This window comes from Haliotis asinina, chromosome 12, assembly GCF_037392515.1.
Source record: "Haliotis asinina isolate JCU_RB_2024 chromosome 12, JCU_Hal_asi_v2, whole genome shotgun sequence".
NCBI lineage: Eukaryota > Metazoa > Mollusca > Gastropoda > Lepetellida > Haliotidae > Haliotis > Haliotis asinina.
Genome location: NC_090291.1, coordinates 36,429,426 through 36,453,409, shown reverse-complemented (window position 1 = coordinate 36,453,409; position 23,984 = coordinate 36,429,426). Strand labels below are relative to the sequence as shown.

The following is a 23,984-nucleotide window of genomic DNA, read 5'->3' as shown; positions in this document are numbered from 1 at the left end:
CAAAATTGTGCAACTGTATTTTCCAAACCGTTGAATTTGAAACCGACATTTTGCAGTGTTCCCACTACTGTATCTCAACTCAGGCCGAGTAGCGTTTTCATAACGCTCCTGTAATCTGTTCAGTCTCTGAAGGTATCCTGTAGCTGAGTTGAGCCGTTTCACGTCAGCGTTATGTAATTGGACGCACAGCAAGCTGGGCGGATTGATAATGTGCTTAGTTTTATGTTCTGGCGTTTATTGATGTAGTGATGTTATATTTTCTGTATGATGGAAACATATCCGGAGCAGCCATTGATATCAGGACTGTACTGAACGCTTTTGGTCGAATTTTTCAAAACACATTGAATTAAGCCGCCTTGGTACTACATCTAGCCCATTCAGTATTATTGTCAAGTACTGCTGTACAGTAAATGAATGCTGACTGAGTGTTTTAATGTCGAGTACAGTTATGTGATATGCATTGTAATAACAGAATGGTGAAGTGGTTGAACAATGCCTCATATGGTTATAGTGTTTCACAAGTTATTTCAGAAAAGGGTAAAATTATTATTTCGTCCGGTAACATGACACAACATTGTGAAATGCCTCCGTTTTGCAAGCTTCGTATGAATAACACTCGAGAAGATTCATTTGATGGCGGGTATCGTTCAATGTTCTAATCATCAATAATATCACAGTAACCTTGCCAGGGATATTAGGCAGCTGCAAGAAGAGATTTTATTAGATAAAGATTGGTTTCTATTTTGCCACAGTCTGCTATAAACTTCATGACAGGTAAGGTCATGCACGTACCAAAGTCAACCATTATTCATAATTGTTTTGTCTATAAAAACGACACAAACAGATTCAATGAACAAGATAATTCCTTTAAATATGATGCCTGTACATTTCATAAAATGTATAAATCATCATTTTCATTAATATTATCAGTTTTACTTATAAGGTTGAATTAAATGGTTGTTTATTAACCTGTTCATATGAAACTGCAATATTAGTCGCAACGTATTGAATATTGTATATCACAGGAACTAAAGTACACGTTGCAGTAATGGCTACATGAATCATCTAACACTTGTGTAAAGGTTTTGAAATGAGCTATTTTGGCCACCATCTTTAATTGTCGTGTGTTGCCTTCTCGGCACTTAAATTTACATAAAAATGTAACACCGAATATCTTCCATTTACATCCAGAGTTGATACTTTTGATGTTTTTGACACTTGTCTCTTCTAGAGTGGTAGTTTGGGCACAAAACAAATTATTTTGTATGGTCATGGCATGGTAATATTCAGCATACTTTTGAGACAGGGAATTTTAGTGATTTTAGTGACTTTTCATGGAAATGTTTGGTGGATATTTATTTATTGAAAGTTTACATTGTTTTTGTAGCTAGAGGCAGTTGTTTTTGTTTCCTGTTTACTTCTAGAGTGACACCCGCATGTCATATGGAATTGTTTCATATTTCTCAGAATGCATTTGAGAGGTTGTAGAACGAAAGCGGAATATCTAGCGATTACGAAGGGATTATGTTTTTACGAAGCTCTTGAGACGAAGCTCTTGAGATGCTGTGTGAAGTGCGTGCCAAACAATCTAGTGGTACCACCGAACCGTGATGTTCAGTTCATTCACGAGACACCGTGTATGTTCCACACCATCAATTATATGCATGGAGCCCTGCTGTTCGATGTGGTGAGACACAGTCTCTGCATGTTCCCCACCTTCAATTGTATGTATGGAACCCCGTTGTTCGATGTGGCGAGACACAGTCTCTGCGTGTTACCTCATCGCCAGTTGTATGTATGGGACCCTTTTGTTCGATGTGACGAGACAAACGTCTCTTTATGTTACCCCACTGTCAATTGCACCCCAACGGCAAATGAGAGAGTGACAATGGTTTTACGTCGCTTTTAGCAATACCCCTACAATATCACAGGTTCACAAGAGATGGGTTTTACACATTGTAACCATGTGATGAATCGAACCCGGGTCTTCGGCGTGTCACTAGGCTGATGATGCACATACATAGCACCGATTACCCACCTCAAAGATGAACATTTATATCATCATATTACCCCGATTAACCAAACCTCACTTAGAGGCATTGTCGGTCAACAGTAATAAAGCCGCCATATCCCATCGGGTGCCCGTTCACTGATGGTTGAACAGAGACATTTTGGAACAAACTCACTTGCCTAAGTGAGTATTTCACGTGTGTTTCCTTGTGAGGCAGGACTGAAGTTCCAGAAACAGGAACAAGGCTGTCAAACACAGCCATCAATTCAAAAACTCTCCGTGACTAACTTCAACGGATTTGTGACCTGACCACTAGGCACAAACACGCCAAACACAGTAATTAGGATTAAACAATCACCATTTATGACAATAAATGGAACGCTTACCTCCTCCGTTTCTGTTGCAAAGGTAGGGAAATCTCCACAAGTTGACCAAGGACACACAGTACCCTACCATGGACAATATATAATCCGTCTTGTGACTCCATTTCGGTCGCTTCGATATTCCAGGGACTGTCCGTGACTCTTCCAACATCTTCAACGACTGTTCATCAGCATCTCCGTCTTTGTCCCGTCGCTCTAACTGCATGGTGTCCATGGCCGTGTGTTTCAAACTCCGATCTTCCTTAAATAAGCGCAAAATCGCCACGTCAGCTACAAGCCTGTCGACCATACAACGCAGTCCCTCTTTAGCAGGTGTTCATTATGCTGAAAAGGTCTGAAATAATGGTCAGAAAATGTAATTAGTATAAACTTTGAGTCCGGGCCCGGCTTCAGCGGAGACGTGCTTCTGACACACAGATTACAATGATGTGAATATATAGGACAGGCTCACAGCCGGTGGGTGCACAGCAGGGCTGTGTATTGGCATATTTATTGTATTGCAATATATTGCGATTCATATTCCCGTGTTGCGGTACTTAGTTCGACATAAGTAAAACAAGCTAATCACTTTTGTTTATACACTGACGCTGGTACCGACGTCATAGACTGAGACATATTGCACGACATGTGTATATTTATACAGCTAAACCTGACATTAACAACTAACAGAAACGGTGTGCATTATACTGTGATGTCCGGTGACAGCGGTGAGTGAGTGAGGGCGAGAGTGAGGGAGTGGGTGGGTGAGTGAATGGGTTTAGTTGTACTCGCCTTAATGCTGAAATATTGCCAAAAGTGGCGTAAAACTGAACTCACTGACACAAGTTACACCTGTCTGTCGTTAGCGAATTATGTTCTACTGTCTCACAATTTCAACTTTTGCTTGTTTCGTGAGACCTAGAACTTATGTTTAAATGCACGGGGCTCTGGTTGTCCGCGATCAAATGTAGTGCGATGGGTGAAGCGTGTGGCCTGTCTCAGCAGCTACGCGCGATATCTCAATTTCATCGTCATTCACTACACGTGCACTAGCCCACATCTGCTCTCCCTTTCACAAACCAAATGGGTTTGCTCATTGCCGTGCACCAACTACTTCTCTTGAACGTGCTCTCTACGCCTCTCCAACTTATCCTTATTTGCCAGTAATGATGTCGGGGTGGTATTTAGCGTGGACAGAATAAAATCTTTATTGAACCTACTCAGTCGTCCCGCCATGATGCTAGTCATGCCTGGTGGTACAGTGGCGCCACCTCCAGGCAGCGACCCTCCAAACTGACTTCCTACTCCGGGTATATATCATGTACCAGTTGTATTGAATCAGAGCTGACATTTCCCATTAATACCCTCCCAGGCAGGGCAGCAACAAGTATTGTCTTTAAAAGTCTTTTGTTCCACGACGGGAGTCGAACCACATGTCTTCCACGCTTCGGTCAAATCTTGGCACGGGTGACCGAGTAGGCGAGAGGGTTGTAAACCCATGATGGTGGGTTTTATATGTATATTTTTGAAGTCTCCAGAGTGATAACGACTTAGACCTGCGTCACGCCCTTCAGTGTTATTAGGGACAGTGAGGCCGCCAGTCTAGTGATTAAAGCGTTCGCACGTCACACCGAAGACCCGGGTTCGAATCTCCACATGGGTACAGGGTGTAAAGCTCATTTCTTGTGTCCCCAGCCGTCACATTGTTCGAATATTGCTAAAAGCGGCTTAAGACCGAACTAGCTCACACCAATATTATTACTGGAAAACTCAGTAACACATCACCGGAAAGTCACTGGATGGTATCCTTTCATACTTCTAATTATTTATAATGATTTTATGCATCTATTCCCATACAAATTAAAAATGCCTATACTTGATGCCCTATGAATTAAACATATTTATTTGATATCTTTGAGTAATTGTGCATTGACTTTGAACAGCCCGTTGATTATCAGTTATGTATTACAAGGAATCATATAGTATTAATATATCATAAACTAGTGATCAAAAGGAAGTATACCTTGTGTCTGACCAAGTGTGAAAGATATATATACTATCAGATAACAAAAATGAACATATGAATATATGAACATATTCGCTCGTATCTATCGTGCGGCAATTCCCACTCATGCAGATCACATGTACCTTCGAGGCAGCCAAAAATATGTCATGTCTATTGTAGTGGTGCATCTTTTGGTTGTTAAACATAACGAAGACTTTTTTTACGTTGTGCTATATTTCTTTTGCCACTTCTGTTCATTTTCAGTCAATATTAATCAAATAAATCCCAAGCAAACTAGCATTTTGTCAAAGGGTTCAATAGTCCAAAACGATATCTGCTAGCCGCCATTTTGGGAAGAGGGGTGTTTATTGTTTCCAAATCCTACGTATTAATGTAAAATTATGTACTTTCAGGAATCTGTAAATCAGTGTTTATAGAAATTATAGGTGTGTAAGTAATGGCAATGCTAAATATTGAAGGGCGAACGCTGAAAATAGTATGTCAATGTTTGTGCACTGTGCATGCGCAAAAGATACAGAATTTGAGGTGCCTGCATACCTGAAATTATTTCAGGCATTTTGTTTAATATGATGACCAATTTGGCGCTTTTATCATCAAATGCACAACTATTGTTAACTATCTCTCTCTCTCTCGCTCTCTCTCTCTCTCTCTCTCTCTCTCTCTCTCTCTCTCTCACACACACACACACACACACACACACGGAACTTAAGGTTGATTTCACTTCAACCATGTAAACGGAAATCCCGCTAGGCAACATGCCATGAAACTAACATTATCAATAGAGCACGTACAGTATGACATAAACGTGGTATTTAATAATTGTTAAATATTCAAAATTCATGCTTTATACCTTAATTGGTCAAACGTAAACAACATCTGCTAAACAACGTTTAAAACCAAGACACATTATCTGTGTTCACAAGCTGGTCTGCCTTCAGCTATTAACAGATCAATAAACCTTTCCGTTTTAACTATGAGTTTCCACTTTCACCAATTTATCCGTAGTCTCTGAATACGTAACTGTCAGATTGTTAAATCAGTCATTTCGTGAACTGGCTAAAAATTTCAATCATTTCTTGAAAATGTCTAGGAGGGTCAGTCATTTCGTGTCATTTTGCGTAACAACAATCAATATATACTTGTCATTCCACGAAATTTCACTTACAAACTCAATCAACAAAAGTGGATCACAGTTTCAACATCGCTTATTGTTACTAACAGTTAAAACTATTATGACAGCGTCTGTTGCACTTCAGCTTAACTTTGAAGCATTTACACCTGTTTGTTTGACACTTGCTGTGTTCAGACCAGCCACACCTCACGAACCCCTGTCCACCACATACAGATGAAATGAAATTTCATGAAATGTCTGAACAGAGACCATATAATGGAGTCTCATGTGTATTGATTGCTGTTACATTAAATGACGCAAAATGGCTGACCGTCGTAGTCATTTCACAAAATGACTGAAATTTTTAGTCACTTCACGAAATGACTGATTTCACAATCTGACTGTAACATACTTACAATTTGGATAGTTACAAACAAACCCATTTACACTGAAAAGAATCCCCGAGGCAACCAGAGATTCAGAACCTGAGAAAATCTACACTTGCTTCATTTACCGCTTTAGCGCCACACTCAAGGCCATCCTGGCGATCGTGTAGGGGAAATATTGTGTCAGGGACTGGGAGCAGGACTAATTCACTCAAACAAGTCTAGAAACAGGAAAACACTGTCATCTGTACATATCGTCACTCGTTATAATCTATGGTTTGGTCTGACAGTACAAATGTTCATTGGTTATAACCTATGGTTTGGTCTGACAGTACATATCTTCATTGGTTATAATCCGTGGTTTGGTCTGACAGTACATATGTTCATTGGTTATAATCTGTGGTTTGGTCTGACAGTACAAATGTTCATTGCAATTGGTTATAATATATGGTGTGGTCTGACAGTACATATATTCATTGGTTTATCATCTATGGTTTGGTCTGACAGTACATATGTTCATTGGTTATAATCGATGGTTTGGTCTGACAGTACAAATGTTCATTGGTTATAATCTATGGTTTGGTCTGACAGTACATATGTTCATTGGTTATAATCTATGGTTTGGTCTGACAGTACATATGTTCATTGGTTTATCATCTATGGTTTGGTCTGACAGTACATATGTTCATTGGTTATAATCTATGGTTTGGTCTGACAGTACATATGTTCATTGGTTATAATCTATGGTTTGGTCTGACAGTACATATGTTCACTGGTTATAAAAATCTATGGTTTGGTCTGACAGTACATATGTTCATTGGTTATAATCTATGGTTTGGTCTGACAGTACACATGTTCACTGGTTATAACCTATGGTTTGGTCTGACAGTACATATGTTCATTGGTTATAATCTATGGTTTGGTCTGACAGTACAAATGTTCATTGGTTATAATCTATGGTTTGGTCTGACAGTACATATGTTCACTGGTTATAATCTATGGTTTGGTCTGACAGTACATATGTTCATTGGTTATAATCTATGGTTTGGTCTGACAGTACATATGTTCATTGGTTATAATCTATGGTTTGGTCTGACAGTACACATGTTCACTGGTTATAACCTATGGTTTGGTCTGACAGTACATATGTTCACTGGTTATAATCTATGGTTTGGTCTGACAGATATACTTTTTGTACACCCCAAGTGTACTGAGCAAAGTTGTCGGTATTAAAATACCAGTATGTATCATGTAATATATTCATCCAGCCCTTGACTAAATGTTCAAGCCCATAGTGTTCAGTTCGAAAGCAGCAACCTTGATGTTTTGTAGGAAAACACTCTTAAATATATCTTAAGCCAAATAGATCACTTGTGTTTGCTATGAATTCTTGCGCAGTTACTATCATGTCAAAAATGAATGTGTTCTCAATCATTCAACCACATCTGCCTGAAATGCCACTAAGTTAAACTTCTTCCCTCAGATGCCAAGACACTCCTCCCCTTTCTGCCCATCCATAGTGTCAGTGCCTACTGCTTGACAAGTGTTAGATGAGACAGCGGAGTGAACGCGTTTGTGACAAGCAGGCGGGGCAAGTAATCTGGACGGATACACTTGGTTGCTACAGGTAGATTGGCGATTAAGCACGTGCAATACATGCTGACCGTGGCTTGAAATCAATACCGCTACCGTTTGACACGTGTCTCGTAGAGTGATATAGTTCAGCACCATCACGACACGATTCGCACGAGGAAATTGTACTTTTCAATATTTGGACGACAACCTGTTTCTGGAGGGCGTTGCCATATATGCAAATTGAGGTCATTTGTCAGGTCGTGGCACATCTAATACCTGTCAAGCAGTAACCATCCTGGTTCCCTGGCGTCTCATTAATAGTCACCGGAACTGTTGGAGACATACACTCACTCGGGATTCCCATCCTGGTCCCCGGCCGGCCTCTCATTAATATTCAGACCCCTTTATTTACATTTAGTGATTAACACTAAATGCGGTTATCAAAACTATTCTCCCTCGGCTTTCGCATTTACTTCCGTGTTGTCGTGTTTACTTCCGCATTCTGTTATATGGCGCCAAATCACGTCGCTTGGTTACCAATGACGTCATATATTATACGCGCGCCGTTTACGTCACTTTCTGAATGTCATTCGCGCTGGTATCATCGTACGGTAAACATCATCCTGTTAAATCAACCTGTTCTTCATCTCATCACGCCCGGGAAAAGAAAGGCTGTAATCAGTCACCGGCTGGTGAGGACGGGGAAGGGTCCCAAGCAGCCCAATAAGACGCCAGGTGTTGCTGTGGCTTCAAGCAATAAGGATTCGGAGAACAGTGAGTCTTTCAATAATTATCTTAATCCATCGCCCCCATCTGCATCGGTGGAGATTTCAGGTTTCACATCACTGGCGCCCAACGCAACTCCTAGTATTTCTGGTCAGCTAGAGGCAACTCTGAAATTGCTTTCGAATGAATAACTTACAGAACCAATCTGTCTCTCTTCCCGTCGTGCCTGACATTTCAGTCACCTCTCCCGCCCCTCCGCCATTAATGTATGACGCTCAGGAAATCGGCGCACACGTGAAGCAGGCCACTCGTGAAAAAATCTACAACAGCTCTGGTTGCAGCACATGCTGACACCCCAACAGATGAAATCCCGCACCAATACTGGGGTAAGTTTTTCAAAGAATATTCCTCGCGATTCACCATTCAATATCTGTTGGGATTTCAACAAAGGGAACTGTCAGCGTCAATTCTGTAAATGCCCCCACAAGTACGGAAACTGTGGAGAGCCTGGTCACAGCGTCCAGAGTTGTTTCGTGCCCATGCGTCCGTCAGAACGTCAGCTGCCACCGGTACAAATTACCAGCAATGTGGACAAAACGTCTCGAGCACCAACTCCGGTCAGCGTAAGTAACATGTTGGAGTCTCTTCACTCGTATTCATTGGTTAACCCCGCGGATACACATTCTTTGTATGATAGCTCTCTGCACGGTTTTAAGTTTCAGGGAACCCGGGTCTCCAGAACGTCCAAATATCTGTCATCAGCGACAGGTACAGTGGGTGTGGAGGTTGTTATTAAAAAACTGAACAAAGAGATAAACTAAATACTAGGAGTTGCGTTAATAAACTCATGGGCAAAAGAAACTTATCACCCGACATTATTTGTGTTAAAAACGACAAAAACAAAAAAATGTCAGAAAGAATGTTTATATAAGAAAGATAAGCCATTTACACAGCAAAAACTGTATTTGTTGATGCCCTGTCAATGTTCATGCATGCAGGAAGTGAGGTAGATGACACATGGGGTGGACGTGAAAGTTTACACAGAGGATTGCATTCACAGAGTGTGTGGAAAACTGAATCTTGGAAGTGTCTGAGCACTCAGTACCTAGTGTGTCCACCCCTTGAATCAATGCACGCTAGTACACGTCTCCGCATTGATGTCGTCAAACGCCTGATGACGTCAGGAGGAATCCTCTGCCACAGTTCCAAGAGAACTTGCTCCAATTGTTGGCGATTTGCTGGTGGTTGCTGTCGTTGTCTTAGCTGTCTGTCGAGATGATCCCAGAGGTGTTCAATGGGATTCATGTCTGGGGAACGTGCTGGCCAGGGCAAAACGTTGATGTTGGCGTTGTTGAGGTAATCTTCAACGATTCTGGCAGTATGCGGACGTGCATTGTCCTGTTGCAAAAGAACACCTCTTGGCTGTTGACGCACAAAGGGCAAAACAACTGGCCTCAAGACTTCGTCCCTATACCTTTGGGCTGTCAGATTTCCATGCAGGATGACAAGCTGTGTCCTCTGATCAGCACAAATCCCACCCCACACCATGATACCACCTCCTCCAAATGGGTGCACCTCTTGAATGCAGTTCCTCGCCAATCGCTCACCTCTACGTCGGTATACACGGGCTCGGCCATCATTTCTGTACAAGTTGAAACGACTTTCATCAGTGAAGAGCACTCTCTGCCAGTCACGTCGCTGCCACCGACGTACTGTTCGTGCCCACTGCAGCCGACGTTGACAATGTTGGCGGGTCAAGGGCATTCCACGGAATGGACGGCGAGCTCTGATACCAGCAGCACGGAGACGTCTTAGTACGGTTCGTCTGCTGATGCGGTGTCCCAAGGCTGTGGTCGCCGTTGACGTCGCTGTGACGAATCTGTTCCGTAGGTGTATCGTACGGATATGGCGGTCTTCGGCGGGCGTCGTAACCCTTGGTCTACCTGATCTTGGACGGTCAGTGGTCTGACCTGTCTGCTGAAAACGTCTCAGGAGGTTGCTGATTGTTGCCTGGCTGCAGTGGAATGTTCTGGCAATCTGACGTTGTGACGCCCCCATATGGGCCATACCGATGGCCCTATTGCGTTGCTCCGATGACAGTCGTGGCATAACTTTGATATGCTTTTTGATAATGCATGATTGCACTGTCGAACAGCTGTATTTATGCAACCAATGTGCACGAGAACTTTTGGTTACACTCAAAAAACCTTTTTCACTGTTTTTCGTGCTTTCACGAAAATCACAATATCTCGGGTTTTTTGCTTGCTACTCAGCTTAAAAATGTGCTTTAGCGAATGTTTTCTCAGTATGTTTTACCTAGTTCAGTTTTGTTTAGAAGCGTAAATGGAAATTTTAAAGTGATAAGTTTCTTTTGCCCATGAGTTTAATTCATAGTTTCCTGCATTACAGGTATCACCGATCGGACTCGTTCCTAAGAAGATAGATGGTGGATCAGCCGTTAAGTTCTCCGACAATTTCCGTTTGATTCACCACCTATCATATCCGCAAGGTGATTCTGTTAATGATAACATTAACCAACGAGACTGTTCTGTTTCAAATTCACGCTTTGACGAAGCTGTGGAGACCCTTACGTACGTGCGTACAGCTCCGTGTTTTCATGGGACGGCGTTCATCTTTCCCCATGTGGGGTGCAAATATATGACGTTTGTCAAAGACATTGACAGTGCCGTGCTGGCTGCTTTGAAATCTTCTTAGATGCAGGTACCTGGGAAAAGGCAAGCTATGGTGGGGAAGCAACCTGGTGAGTTAATGGTCATGTTTGTTGGCTCGGTTCGCGTGTGCTTTGGCGGGATTCTTGGAGGCTTAAACATATTATAACAATGTTCTAAATTTAGGGGCCCTACTTTTCAGATGGATCTTATTTTCCCTCCACTTATCAGTGGTGGGGACTATTTAGGCATATATATAAATTCCTGCTTCTCAGCGGAAGTATTTCTTTATCGATCATTTTGCTGCTGGTGCAACTTCGTTTGTCAATACTTTATGCTGGTGGTGGTGGTGTCTACTCCGTAGTCGCCCGCTGTCATAGTCATATTAAGTTACCTTCAAGAACCGCCACGCTCATGATCATTAACCCACAACAACGTTTATTATTTGTGTTGTATGCGCGACGTCATCGCATATTGGGTTGACGTCGCCCGTCCAACGGAGAATGTGTTTAGGTAATGCCCATCTAATGGCGTCGCTCACTGGGAGAGATTCAAGATGGCTGACGACATAAGTTTACTATCGAACTGACCGATTTTTAATACTTTGGCTGCTACATTCACACGACACCTGGCTCAGTGATGCAGAGTGAAATTAGTATCTGAATTCCGGTAGCAAATAATTTTTAAAGCAACGAAGTTTGTCTCCATAACACCATGTTAGCCCCTCCCACTCGCGAATGTAAACACAACTCCCACGTTTGAGTGCCTCACATTACAAGGTGCATACACCGATGACAGGATCAATTTCAAAATATTTATCAATAAAGTCATAGCTATAGACACCATTTCACCTTTGGGCATTGTTGAATCGCGTTTTACAAGTACAGAAACTGGGAAAAATTCCTCTCCGATCTTTGCCAAACGTGCGCTGTCCTTACCAGATACCCTGGTAGTAGAAAGTATTATGTTTGTTCGCTGTTACTTTAGTTCAAAACCTGGAATTGTCTTACTTTGTTATACTGTTTATTCAAACATATCTGCATTGATAACAATTTTTTAATATTGTCACTTGAGAACTGTATGGATTTATTTATTTTCTTTATGAGAACCCTTTTTGCAGAGAAGTCTCAGTCTTCAAGTGCTGCTAACTGTTTCATTTCCTAAGCGAAAAATGACTGATGTTAAAATGCTGGAATCTGTCAAGACATGTCAAGAATTCAAAGAGTAATGTTCATAATTATGTGTGATAAGAAATTCCCTCAAAATGAAATTAACAGTATTTAAAGTTACGTGCTAAGTTTTGAATTTTCCGTCGTTATTACTAGTTGATTGGAACTTAGTGTTTAATACTAACCTGTATTACAAAACAATATCAGAAGGATCACGTAGAGTAACTGTTTCTCATTTCCTCGCATTGTGTGAGTTTTTCTTAATCAAGTATAATCACCAGAGAAAATATTTTATTTAAAGCGTACATTCATTGATAAAGTGAACTGAATTCTAGTTTCACAATGTTGTCCAAATCCAGCAAACTATGTCAATTTATAATCCACTGAATACATACTTTGTTAATTATCTGTTTTGTTCCTTTATTTTGTTACATGTTTTATTATAGCATGCAGTATCTGTTTATAAATTTTAAGAGGAATAATTTTGTAGCAGAGGGAATTCATGCTCCTCCCACAGAGGCTACTCCTGTCATATCTTCCTACGTAGCGTAGCCTCAGTGGGAAGAGAATGGAGGGAATTATGTCCACTTCCAAAACTCACTTCATTAATTAATTTTCTAAGTCAGCTAGATGGCATGAATATGAAATAGCTACTTCATAGTTTAAACATACAATTTGTATTACTATGGCAGAAAGTAATCTCTTGAAACATGTCATAATTGAAAAAAGAAAAGCTTGGACTTCCATATTATCTCAGTTTATGTGACTGGAAACTTTCAGATTGTACACCAATAGTTTAGGTTAAAAACATTTCAAAATTGTTATCATTGATAAGTTCAGCTGCTCAGTAGTTAAGTATACTATTGAGAATATACCATGTTATTCTATAAGCATGCAATCTGACAAACATAAGGTAGTTGTGAAAATAACCACAATCATTTCATGTTACCTCAGACTTATACCCTGTTTGATATCAAAGTTATCCCAGCATTGAGAATAACGTTATCATGAAGTTTTAGTTTATGCTGCATAACAATGATGCACCTAAGTGCTAGTAATATATAATTTATTACACTCACATTTTCAGGTCTGCTATATCAAGCAGAGAAAACCTTTTAATTCTAAAATTTCAAACAGTGACTTTTTGCATGATTTCTGCAGTGTTTCAGGCATACGCTGAGTGAAAATGTATCATTTATTGAACAATAGTTTAAGGGTGTCATATTCCAAGTTCCAATGTGACAAAATTCTGGAAAAAATGCATTATACGTGTACCTGCAACACTGTGGAATTATGATATTTCTGACTAATCAAAATTTTAGAGTACCAGCAGTAGAGGATGAGAGTATGATGTTTTAATGCAAGCAACTTTGCAATATCATTTTGTCCCTTCAGTGATAGTGTTGCAGTCATTGCAAGTATAGTAGCATGTGGCAGGACTGCTCGCAGCTTATGCAGTCTCTGAAAGACTGGTCGAAAGGTATCCCCAAGTCCAAAATACAGTGTGCTTCATCAATTACAGTGTAGGTTTAACATCTTCTTGAAAGCGTTTATGCAAAAATATTTCATTCACGGGCCTCTGACCAATGATACTTTCAGGATGTGCAAAAAGGTAAGTATAATGGCCGTTCAGCAACTTTGTCCCTTCTGGATATTTTAGGCTTATGGCTTTATTCCCAAACTTTCTGAGTTGTTGTTCCAGGATCACATTCAGTGGCACAATGATAATAATGAATAGTTTTGTCACAGGATTTATTGTGTATTTTGGGTAGAATTTCATATATCAGTGATTTCCCATATCCTGTGGGCAAAATAGAAATTGTATCCCCATGCAAAACATTATTCGGCGTTTTTTTTTCTGTAATGGCTTCAAGGTCAAAATTGCAGTTTTGTTTTCTTGGTGGTACTCCTCTAGAGATCCAGCATACACATACTGAAAGTTATATTTGAAACATGAAGTGAATAAATGTAAGTATACTATGTACTTTTAATTATTGGTAAATAATAGTTATACATGAATAAGTGAAATTAAGACATTCTGTTTGATAAAACAATACAATTAGTGGGTTAAACATAAGAACCACATTTTGACAATGCAGTCTGTTATACAATAACAATTAATAATATTAACTATGCATAATTTGGGGAATGAACAATTGTTTCCTAAGTAAAATATTATGTAGTGACTATTTTATCAATTTTGTGGGCACTAACAACATATTTTAAAGTACGAAGGTGTTCTAAGCTCACAGAACACCAGGTTCCCAACTAAATCACCTTGAATTATATAAAATATCCCCTGTACAGAGGTAGGTAGGAACAGCGCACGTTTAGCAAGGATCGTCCGCCATCTTGGATCTCTCTCAGTGAGCAACACCATCAGATGGCCAATACCAGCTCGTAAATATTAATGAGAGGCCCGGGAACCACAATGAGTAGTAACCAGTTGATGGTTGTTGGAATTCATTAATAGTGAAAAGATAGTTGACTTCTGAGTTTATAAGGAGCTATTTTCTCTGAACTGTACGTTTAATAATGTTATCTTCCTTGACATGAAATGTGTTCGCTGCACACTCGGCGTCATTAATGAAGGGTCAAGCTATTGGTAACACAATTTCTTAAAGTTGTAAAACCTTCGTTTTTGTATGAATGCTTTACAAAATGTCTTTACAGCATGGGAAAAATATACCAGGTCGTTGAAATGTAATTATTTCGTTCTTGAAAGCTCGATACATTCTGTTACAAATAGCACATTTTTATTCAAATTGTCAATGTGGAAATTGACCTGCAACGTGATGCCAATGAGTGTCAAGTCACTCTATCCCTCCGAACTGGAGAACAAACTGACAATACACATGTGCTGATCATGATGTTTCTCGCGAGTGTGTTTTGGGATGGTTAATATCCTGCATTAGGAATGAACATTGTATTTAGCGAGCCTTGGCAAGCTAAATACATTGTATTTATTTCTAATGCAGGATATTGACGGCCTCAAAACATACGAGTCTGTTAACCTATTTATCATACAATGCCTATCTAACTTTATAATTTTAAAAACTGCGATTTCATTTGCCACAGGTCATGAAACTTCATGAGATGTGCCCGCATATCTGTGAGGTCACAAGCTCGGTGGCGTAATTTTCTAATGATCACTTATTTAACGTCATCTAGTTCACACCTTTATGTTAAAGAGCGTAGTATTATCAACAATACATTTGAAAAATAACAACAGACTCTCGTGGAAGTTCAGAAACCATCCATTAGCCTTTAGAACAACAAATACATTAATTTTACATTTGTAAGATAAATTGATTGGTGCTTGTTTGAAATCGCAGCTGAAAATGAGATGGGTTTTTATTCACGTGCTGGAAGGGGTCAGGCCTTTTAGAAAGTAGTCAAACTAAGTGGCTTGTTTAGTTCTAATACTGAGCCCTAACACACACCTTCAGACCAGTGTGGGAAATAAAGTTAAGTTTCCAAATTTGGCTGGCCTATCGGGCTAGCTATGCCTGAAAGTTATTATCCCCCAAAATAATTCAAAAGGCCGAAATCTGAATGTGGAAACTAAACAAAAAATTACAAAAAGTAAAGTACCATAGTTTATCAAGACAAAAATCTTGTATGATTTATTATAAGTGTGTTATAACTTGCGAAATCGGAGAGAGTGATATATTAGAAAAATACATCATGAACTTTCTCTAGCCAGTCGGGACGGTGACAGAGATTTACTGGTCCAACTGGATTTTTGCTAGCCATGGGCTTGCAGACCAGAGATTATTTCGCACACTGTGTAGAAATTAAACGTGCGCTCGATGAATAATAATGCAAAAAATTGTAATGCTTATTCATCCGTTTTGTCATTCATGCACCATGTGTCCGGTTTTTATGTACACATATCATACGCAAATAATTTACATTACAATGCAGCTAATCGTTTTGATGTACACATAAAATACGGAAATAATTTACATTGCATTGCAGCAGTTTCAGGATGATGTATATTTTTACAAATACTTCGCTGCATGTTATGCCTCATTAAAATGTCTCATATGTTCTTCCACGCATATATTTGATGGACGTTTATGGGCACGCGAATCATTTTTGTTTTCATTGTGTTTATTTTCTGTCATAAGTGACAGATGAACGTGCATTATGACCTCTAAGAGCACAGGTAGTAAACATTATGGCCATGGGGGCCCTCGACATTCACCGAATAAAGACTTGCGGCTTCTGATGGATGATTCTCTTCGTTATTCTTAAATAAGACAGTACAAGATATATTATGGTCTTTACTTCTGTTCCTATTTTCCTGCTTTCTGTTACATTGTGTGTTGTATTGTGTGTCCGTATTGCTGTCTCCCGCCGGGATACCAAGGGGGATACTAAGGTCACCACGACTCTTTGACCACTCTTCAAACTCTTGTTAACGCGACATGTCATGAACTGTATTGATTTCTTAGAACTGAATTTGTTTGACTGTCAGTCCCTGTTCTCAAACTTCGACCATAGCGATGAACCCTGCGCGCATCACTTGTTGTGTTTCTTGGACTCGCCTTCTTGGAGCTAGAAACATTCAGGCATCCTAGTTCATCCATGCGAACCTAATGTTTGCGCTTGGGCTTTATGCACTGCGCAGCACAGCTATTTGAAGTCACCTTTCACCCCAGCAGGTCCTTTAAACTGAGATATTCACACCAGCAGGCCCTTTAAACTGAGATATTCACACCAGCAGGTCCTTTAAACTGAGATATTCATCCCAGCAGGTCCATTAAACTGAGATTTTCATCGCGTCTTCAACTTTATAAGCAGAAATTGCATTTTTGATAGTTTTTAGCAGTAGGTCCATACCGAAAGATATCAGAATCTGCATAGATGGGTTTTGCGTTGCATATAAGCTTTAATTTTTAATTGTCTGGAGCACGGGTACAAGTTGGTTTTTTTTTGGTTTTTTTTGTAGCCATCGGTATATTTTGCAGACAAGGAAACAGATTTAGAGCTATCTCCGTTTAATCGATTTGCATTCGGTAATTTCTGCACATCATACGTGATTCAATGTTACTCGAGATAAAGAAATACGACCAGGAGGTACCAAATGAGTTCGGCATTCGCAGCGGGGTACATAGAAATGTTACTCGACTCAAGCAGGGTACTTTGAAAATAATAGAAGAGCGCTCAGCCAATCAGAAGGCGACATTTATGTGTGAGATAGGTGCTGTATAGTAACCATCTGCGTAATCCACACAACAAGGTGACGTCTGTCTGATTTTGTGGGCGCACGAACGGGTGAAAAAAGACCTTGGCAAACAAACGTCTCAGTCACAAGACGAATAGTTACAATAGGCCTTTTAGCTTTTCTGAATATTATGACTAAAATGATCAATGAGTGTACAAAATGAAATTGTTCGTTTAAAATATGATTTTCGCCGCACATCAGCTATATCCACGAATCAAGTTTACGCGAGTGTAACATTTCTGTCAGAGATCATTATTTTGCTTTGAAGAATAAATAAATAAATAAATAAATAAATAAATGTAACAGTATTGTATAGTGTGGACATTTACTTATGTATTCATATATAAATTTAAAAGTGCATCATGTTGATGCAAACAACACTGATCATTTCTTTGAATGTCATTTAGAAGTGAAAATACATAAGAATGAAGATTTTTTATGGATATCAATTTCTTTATGTGAGAACACAACGTTTCGGAGTTAATGCTTACTCCTTCATCACCTGATGAAGTCTTAACACTGATCATGACTATCATGTAATACTGTTACCCATATCATTGTTTGCAAAACTTTGTGCAATACTTCAACTGAACATTCCACACTAAGGGGCTATATCATTTTATTCATCTGTAAACCACTGACACACAGCCATACATAATAGGGACGGGGAGTCTGAAAGTATGGTGTAATCGCAACTGGGAAAATGAAAATATGTTTGCGTTCTACAGTTGATAGTTTGAACGGAAGTTGGAAAGATTATGTCCAGTTTTCAAAACAAAAATCGAGTATACAAAATTTTACTCCAAATATCAAACCAAAGAATGACTGATCTCAAGATTCGCGATTCACCTGACTTCTAATCATTATAGACAGGCACTGGGAATCTCCTTTATAGGGTTATTTCACAGTTTAGGCAAACTGGGAGTGATCAGCTAGGGGAGCTCCATTATACATTTTTGTTCATGAGAAGTCAGACTGGGAGTAGTCACAATGGGAAGATACCGACTCGCCGACAAAGTGGGATTAAAACATCGCAGTCAGTTCGACTGTGTCGAAGCATCGAACTATTGATTGCAATTGTCTCCCATTGAATTTAATCGATGGTAGAAACGGCCAGTTATCGATGCATCGATAGTATGCGTGATTATCCTTGATTTGATAATTGACTTCCTTGTATGAATGCGCAGATCATAATACAGGATGGTAGGTTCCAGACGTACAGCTTCATTGAGTTTATGTTTTAACTGTTTACCTGATCTGGATTTCAAGATTCTTGTCAGTTATCCAAATAAACTGAAACTACTGCAGTTTGTCTTTATTTCACATAAACTGTGCATTCATTTGTTAAATGACCTTAAATGAGATAATTCAAGGAGAAAAAAGCCTACAGACTATCGCTATCGCAATACTGTAACACCGTTTCCTACCTTATATATTTAGGTCATACTTCCAAATATATATCAGAGTCAAGCGCCTATGGTTTTCCGTGATAAGTAGTCCTACTAAATGTTTCACAAATTGGTACCTCCAGTACATGTACTTTTGCTACCTGCATGGATATATATCACCCCTTCAGTTGCTGGCTATTGTAGTAAAATTTAGCCCTAAATTTAAATAATATATCATGAGTATGTGTGGACTATAGACAAAACGGACCCCACCGAAAACGGTCAAAATAAAATTCGAGAAAACGGCCACCGCCCACGAGGAAAAGGCCACCACTGCTAGAAAATAAACGGCCCCTGGGTTTAGGGAAAACGGTCATTCTATAATACAGAATACTGTATGTAGTTTATTTTACTGTTATTCACCTTTAAATCAATATCATAATAAGAAGGCAGCAACAATGATACCATGGTAATGGCAAAGTTCTTTTGTCTACATCTACAAGTTGTATTTATGCATTATAAAAACATATTTACCACTCTTCATTTGAACACTATTTCTGAACAATGCAAAATATACTATAATGTTTTTTTACACAATTCAATTTCTTGTTATTGATAATAGATATGGTGACACGTGTACTAAATAAATATGAAGAATAAATAAGAACCATATCTATCAAATAAAAATATTCAAATTCTTTCTTAAAGCGATATAAATGGGGTTTGTCTGGCTGATCAGGGTCAAACGTGTTGGCGGTTGGCGGTGAAAATATGTTTTCTTTCTTTCTCTCTCTCTCTCTCATTCTCTCTCTCTCTCACTCTCTCAGTACACAGGGAGTGGCGGGGTAACTGGATATCTAAAAATTTCATGATAATTAAAAGTAAATTATAAACACCGGTCACAGAAGGACAGTGAAACAAGTAGTTTATCGCAGATATAAATTTAAAACTGGAAATTTATTTCAAAACATTTAAACTAAACAAAAACATAGTTTGAATTAGTACTACTAGACCGCTCGTCAATATAAGCAGTACCTTATTATCCTTCTTCTCTGTCATGAACTAATCTTACCTGTGAAACAATCAATCAAATTAGTTTGTTCATTGTGATTATCGCAACAACCAATTGATCCTCAAAGGTTAAACCGCTATGGAGATCGAAACTAAAAGAAACACCCCCAAAACAACAAACAAAAAACAAAAACAGAATAAAAAACAAAACAAAATCAAATCAAGTGTGTGCGCAGTGAAGTCAATCGCTGTTCTCTCCTGGCCGTTTTCTCGATTTTGGGGGAGGGGTCTGTTTTTGCTGGGGTCCGTTTTCTCCGTATCCCGTATGTGTCATTATATACTATATCACATCACTCATGTGTTTGAAGACAAAATGTTTCAACTTCGCTACAGATAAAAGCATACATTGGTCCAAAATCATTAACAGTCTCAGTTTGATGGTAAGGCGATCATTTTCATGATTTGAGTATTTGGGTTTAAAAGATTACCACATTGTTACTCTTATCAAATACCGCCTATGTTTTGCACAAATTACAGATCGGCAGTACACTAATAATGATTGTGTTTTTTGAGTAGGATACGTATCAGTGACGATTCTTGTTCATTCGTGGATAACGCTGATTCTTGTATCATGGTAATTATCGTACTATCTCGTATATTCACGTCCTAAAGCGGTGCTCTTGATGAACACAAACTGCCCCGCCTCACTGACAAAACGTTCCGAATCTCTGCAGTACATATAAGTACAATTAATGTAATTGTCCAACATCGAGAACAAAACAATAGCCCACGAACATTAATACCAAATTTAATGTTTACAAGATGTCAAGTAAACCTTCTCACATCTCGTCGTCTGCTTTTCACGGTATCAGTAAACGTGATTACACAATGCCACTTAGAAAGTGGTCAAAGGCAACATACGTCATATTTGGGATTTCACTTTCTTAGTAAAGTACAAATTCTGGTACTTTTTGGGGTTGAGTCCCATCCGGGATTCGAACCCGCACCCTCAGAATCAGGCACCTAATCGACAGCACACAAAGTCAGCCGCCTAGCCCGCCCAGGCATCGCGAAGTCGCATTTGATGAGGAAAGACAAGTTGTTCGAGAATATCTATACCTGGAGATTCTATTTAATGGCAATGGTAAGTTTGCTAAGGCAATTAAGAGACTTGCAGAACAAACAACAAGGGCGATGTTTTCTGTCTTTAAAACCATTAGGGAACTTGAAATCCCAATTGACTGCCAGCTGAAATCTTTCGATCAATGCATTTTACCAGTTATATTATATGAATCAGAGGTATGAGGGGTATGAAAATGCGCTCGAAAAAACGCTCTTGAAATTTTGTAAATATATACATAAAGTAAGACAATCTACTCCAAATTGTATGGTTTATGGGGATCTTGGTATATACCCAAATGAAGTAATGATTAAAATAAGAATCATATGCAACTGGTGCAAAGTCATTACATCACATAAGTTACCTCATATGGTTTATAATGTAATGGCCAATGCCCCCACCTGTATGGACATTCAATTTGATCTTTTTAATATGGTAAAAATATACTTCAAAATGTTGGATTATCATATATATGGCAGTCCCAAAGTTTTCCTTCCGCAACCTGGCTGAAAAACTCTGTTAAATACACACTTATCGATTATTTTAAGCAATCACGGAATGCTGACCTTCAAAACTCATTAAAAGGTAAATATCCTCCACCTAGAACCTTATTTAACCAGCCTCCCATTGAAACAACGTGTTTCGTTCACTAAATTGAGAACATGTAATCACAGACTACCGATTGAAACCGGCAGATGGTGTAATATGAACACAGAAAAAGACTATGTACAATCTGTAGCCACAACGCTGCACGTGACGAATTTCATAATATCCTATCATGCATGTTCTAGATGATGTAAGATAACGTATTCTCCCTAGCTATTTTTGCGGATAATTTCCATATTGATAAATTTATTTTCCTTATGAAATCTGATTGTTATCTTTTGGTAGAAAAATTGTCTTATTTAACGAAAATTGTATTATCACAGGTTTAGTTACCCATCTTTATTATATTCATATGCATAGTAGCCATAATTGCACATGGAATCCATCCAAAAACATGTATGTTCTCTATATCATTTTTATGATTTACGAGAATAAGAAATTCTGAATATAGATTAGCAAATCTACACATATAAACACCTTTAGACAAATCCGCTGTAGAAGATAAAACTAATTTATGAGTTAAATGTGTTTTCTGTTAATCCTAAAATCAATGTTTTGTTTTTGTAACTCAGCTGATAAACCCTCTTGCATCACTTAAACGAACATTTTACTTAACACATAATACATTTGCAGCATCAGACCTTAATTTAAGATGTTGAGTATTTACTCCAGACATGAGAAATGCGAACCTTTGTCGAGTAAGCTGGGTGGTGTTACCACTAATTGCACCTGTTATAAATTCCTTAACTGACCATCGAGTGAATGATAACAAATAACGTGTAGGTTTATACCACCTAACGCGGAGTACAGCAAGGGAGCTGTGTTGCATGCAACCTGCAAACACTTACGGGGCCCAAACTGTTTTGAAGATACCAAGGGAACTTCGTTGTTACATAAGAAACACATATGAAAATTTGCAGTGTACTTGGGTAAATAGGTATAATCACTTTTTTTCAAGAAAATTTTCAGATTTTTCTATCAATGGCAAAGCCGTTATTAGTATACAGACTCAAATATACCGAGTCAAAAAAGAAACTTCACATTCATCTTCAGGGCACTGTAACAGAAAAAGAGTTGATAAGATGGTGAAATTGTTATTATTTTCATTGCTGAGATCTGTATGATTTACGTGATACACTGACAGTGCCACAATCAGTTCCATTCGGCTACACCACCGTTGCAAAACGTGTATACAGAATGTCAAGTCACCAGAATAAAAAATCGAAATTTCTTAGTTCAGTATTGCGTATGGCCGCCCCACGCATTCACCACTGCCAAACACCGTCTCCTCATCGACTGCCTGATGCGCGTGAACACGGGATGCGGGATTCTGCTCCATTGCTCTGGCAAGGCAGCGCCAAGTTCTTTAAAAAATCTGAGCTTGGTTCCTAAGACCACGAAGCCTTCTCCCAAGTGCATCCCAAACGTGCTCTATTGGATTAAGGTCAGGGGACCTCGATGGCCAGTCCATGACGTTGATTCCAGCGTTTTGAAGGAAATTTCGTGTCAACATCGCGGTATGCGGCCGAGCATTAGCATGCTGGAGCTGTAGACCTGGGCCGCCATGAACAAGTTCTGGGGTGAGCACCTGGTCGCGGTAAGCAGCAGCTGTGAGGTTTCCACGGATGACCAGAAGCCGAGAACGGTTGTTCCCACAGAAAGCACCCCACACCATGCAACTTCCGCCCCCGAATCTGTTGACTTCCTGTACACAACACTGGGCATATCGTTCACGACGTCGTATCCAGACACCATGCCTGCCGTCCACGAATCTGAGGGTAAACTTGGATTCATCGTTAAAGACGACTCGATTCCAGTCTCTCTGGGTCCATCGCAAGTGACGTTGGGCCAACAGCAGACGCTGACGTTGATGAAACGGCGTCAATATTGGCCCACGATATGGAACCCGCAACCGATTTCGAATGGTCTGTGAGGACAATCGACCTTGAAAGATTATTTAGGATGATAATATCCCTGTGCACAGGTCGGGAAACCTGCTCACAGCAGACCCAGTATTGACGGGCCTGCACAGTCTCAAAGTATTGATATTATCGGAACTGTCTGGGATGAGTAAAACCCAAACTTCAGAGTAACTGTGAAAGTCGTAAATTTGATAGAGTCTGTGTAACGGATCTGGTCGCATCTTCAGCATGTTTGATTTGGTTTGTTGTTTCATGCCGCCTGTACAAAGGTACGCTGTAACGATTGTCCAGTACTACTATAATCTGACCGCTTCAGGTAAGGGAGAGTGCAGTGTCGTAGAATATCTAACTACCTACAAATAACCTTCTTATGATAAGACACGCTATGTCACCTATCTTCCATGCTCAACTCATATCTTCAGGTATAAAAAGGATTTCATTTGTCTTGGAAATTAACGTTCTTAAATCAGGATATAATTAGTTCATCTTTCAGGTTGGGTAGTAGATTGAAGACTATACCCTTCCGGACATCATGTATTTAAGAATCGAGCATGCTGCTTAATCAGTATTAATAACTCAGTACTCATGAGCAGATGGTTTTCAATAAAAGTTTGAACACACAAGGCGTCAGTAAAGCTTTCAAAAGGGTTTATGGCGGACATCATTGTG

The 23,984-nt window shown here is 39.4% G+C and overlaps 1 protein-coding gene across 1 annotated transcript in view; it reads right to left on the bottom strand.

Annotated features, from left to right (window-relative positions):
- The window catches only part of LOC137258168 (sodium- and chloride-dependent glycine transporter 2-like), a 35,465-nt gene extending 32,640 nt beyond the window's left edge, over positions 1–2,825 (bottom strand). Inside the window, exon 1 of the mRNA XM_067795742.1 lies at positions 2,398–2,825. Within this exon, the coding sequence (XP_067651843.1) occupies positions 2,398–2,683 (286 nt within the window). The 5' untranslated portion in view covers positions 2,684–2,825. The remainder of the gene's footprint in view (positions 1–2,397) is intronic.
- Between the last annotated feature and the right edge of the window lie 21,159 nt (positions 2,826–23,984).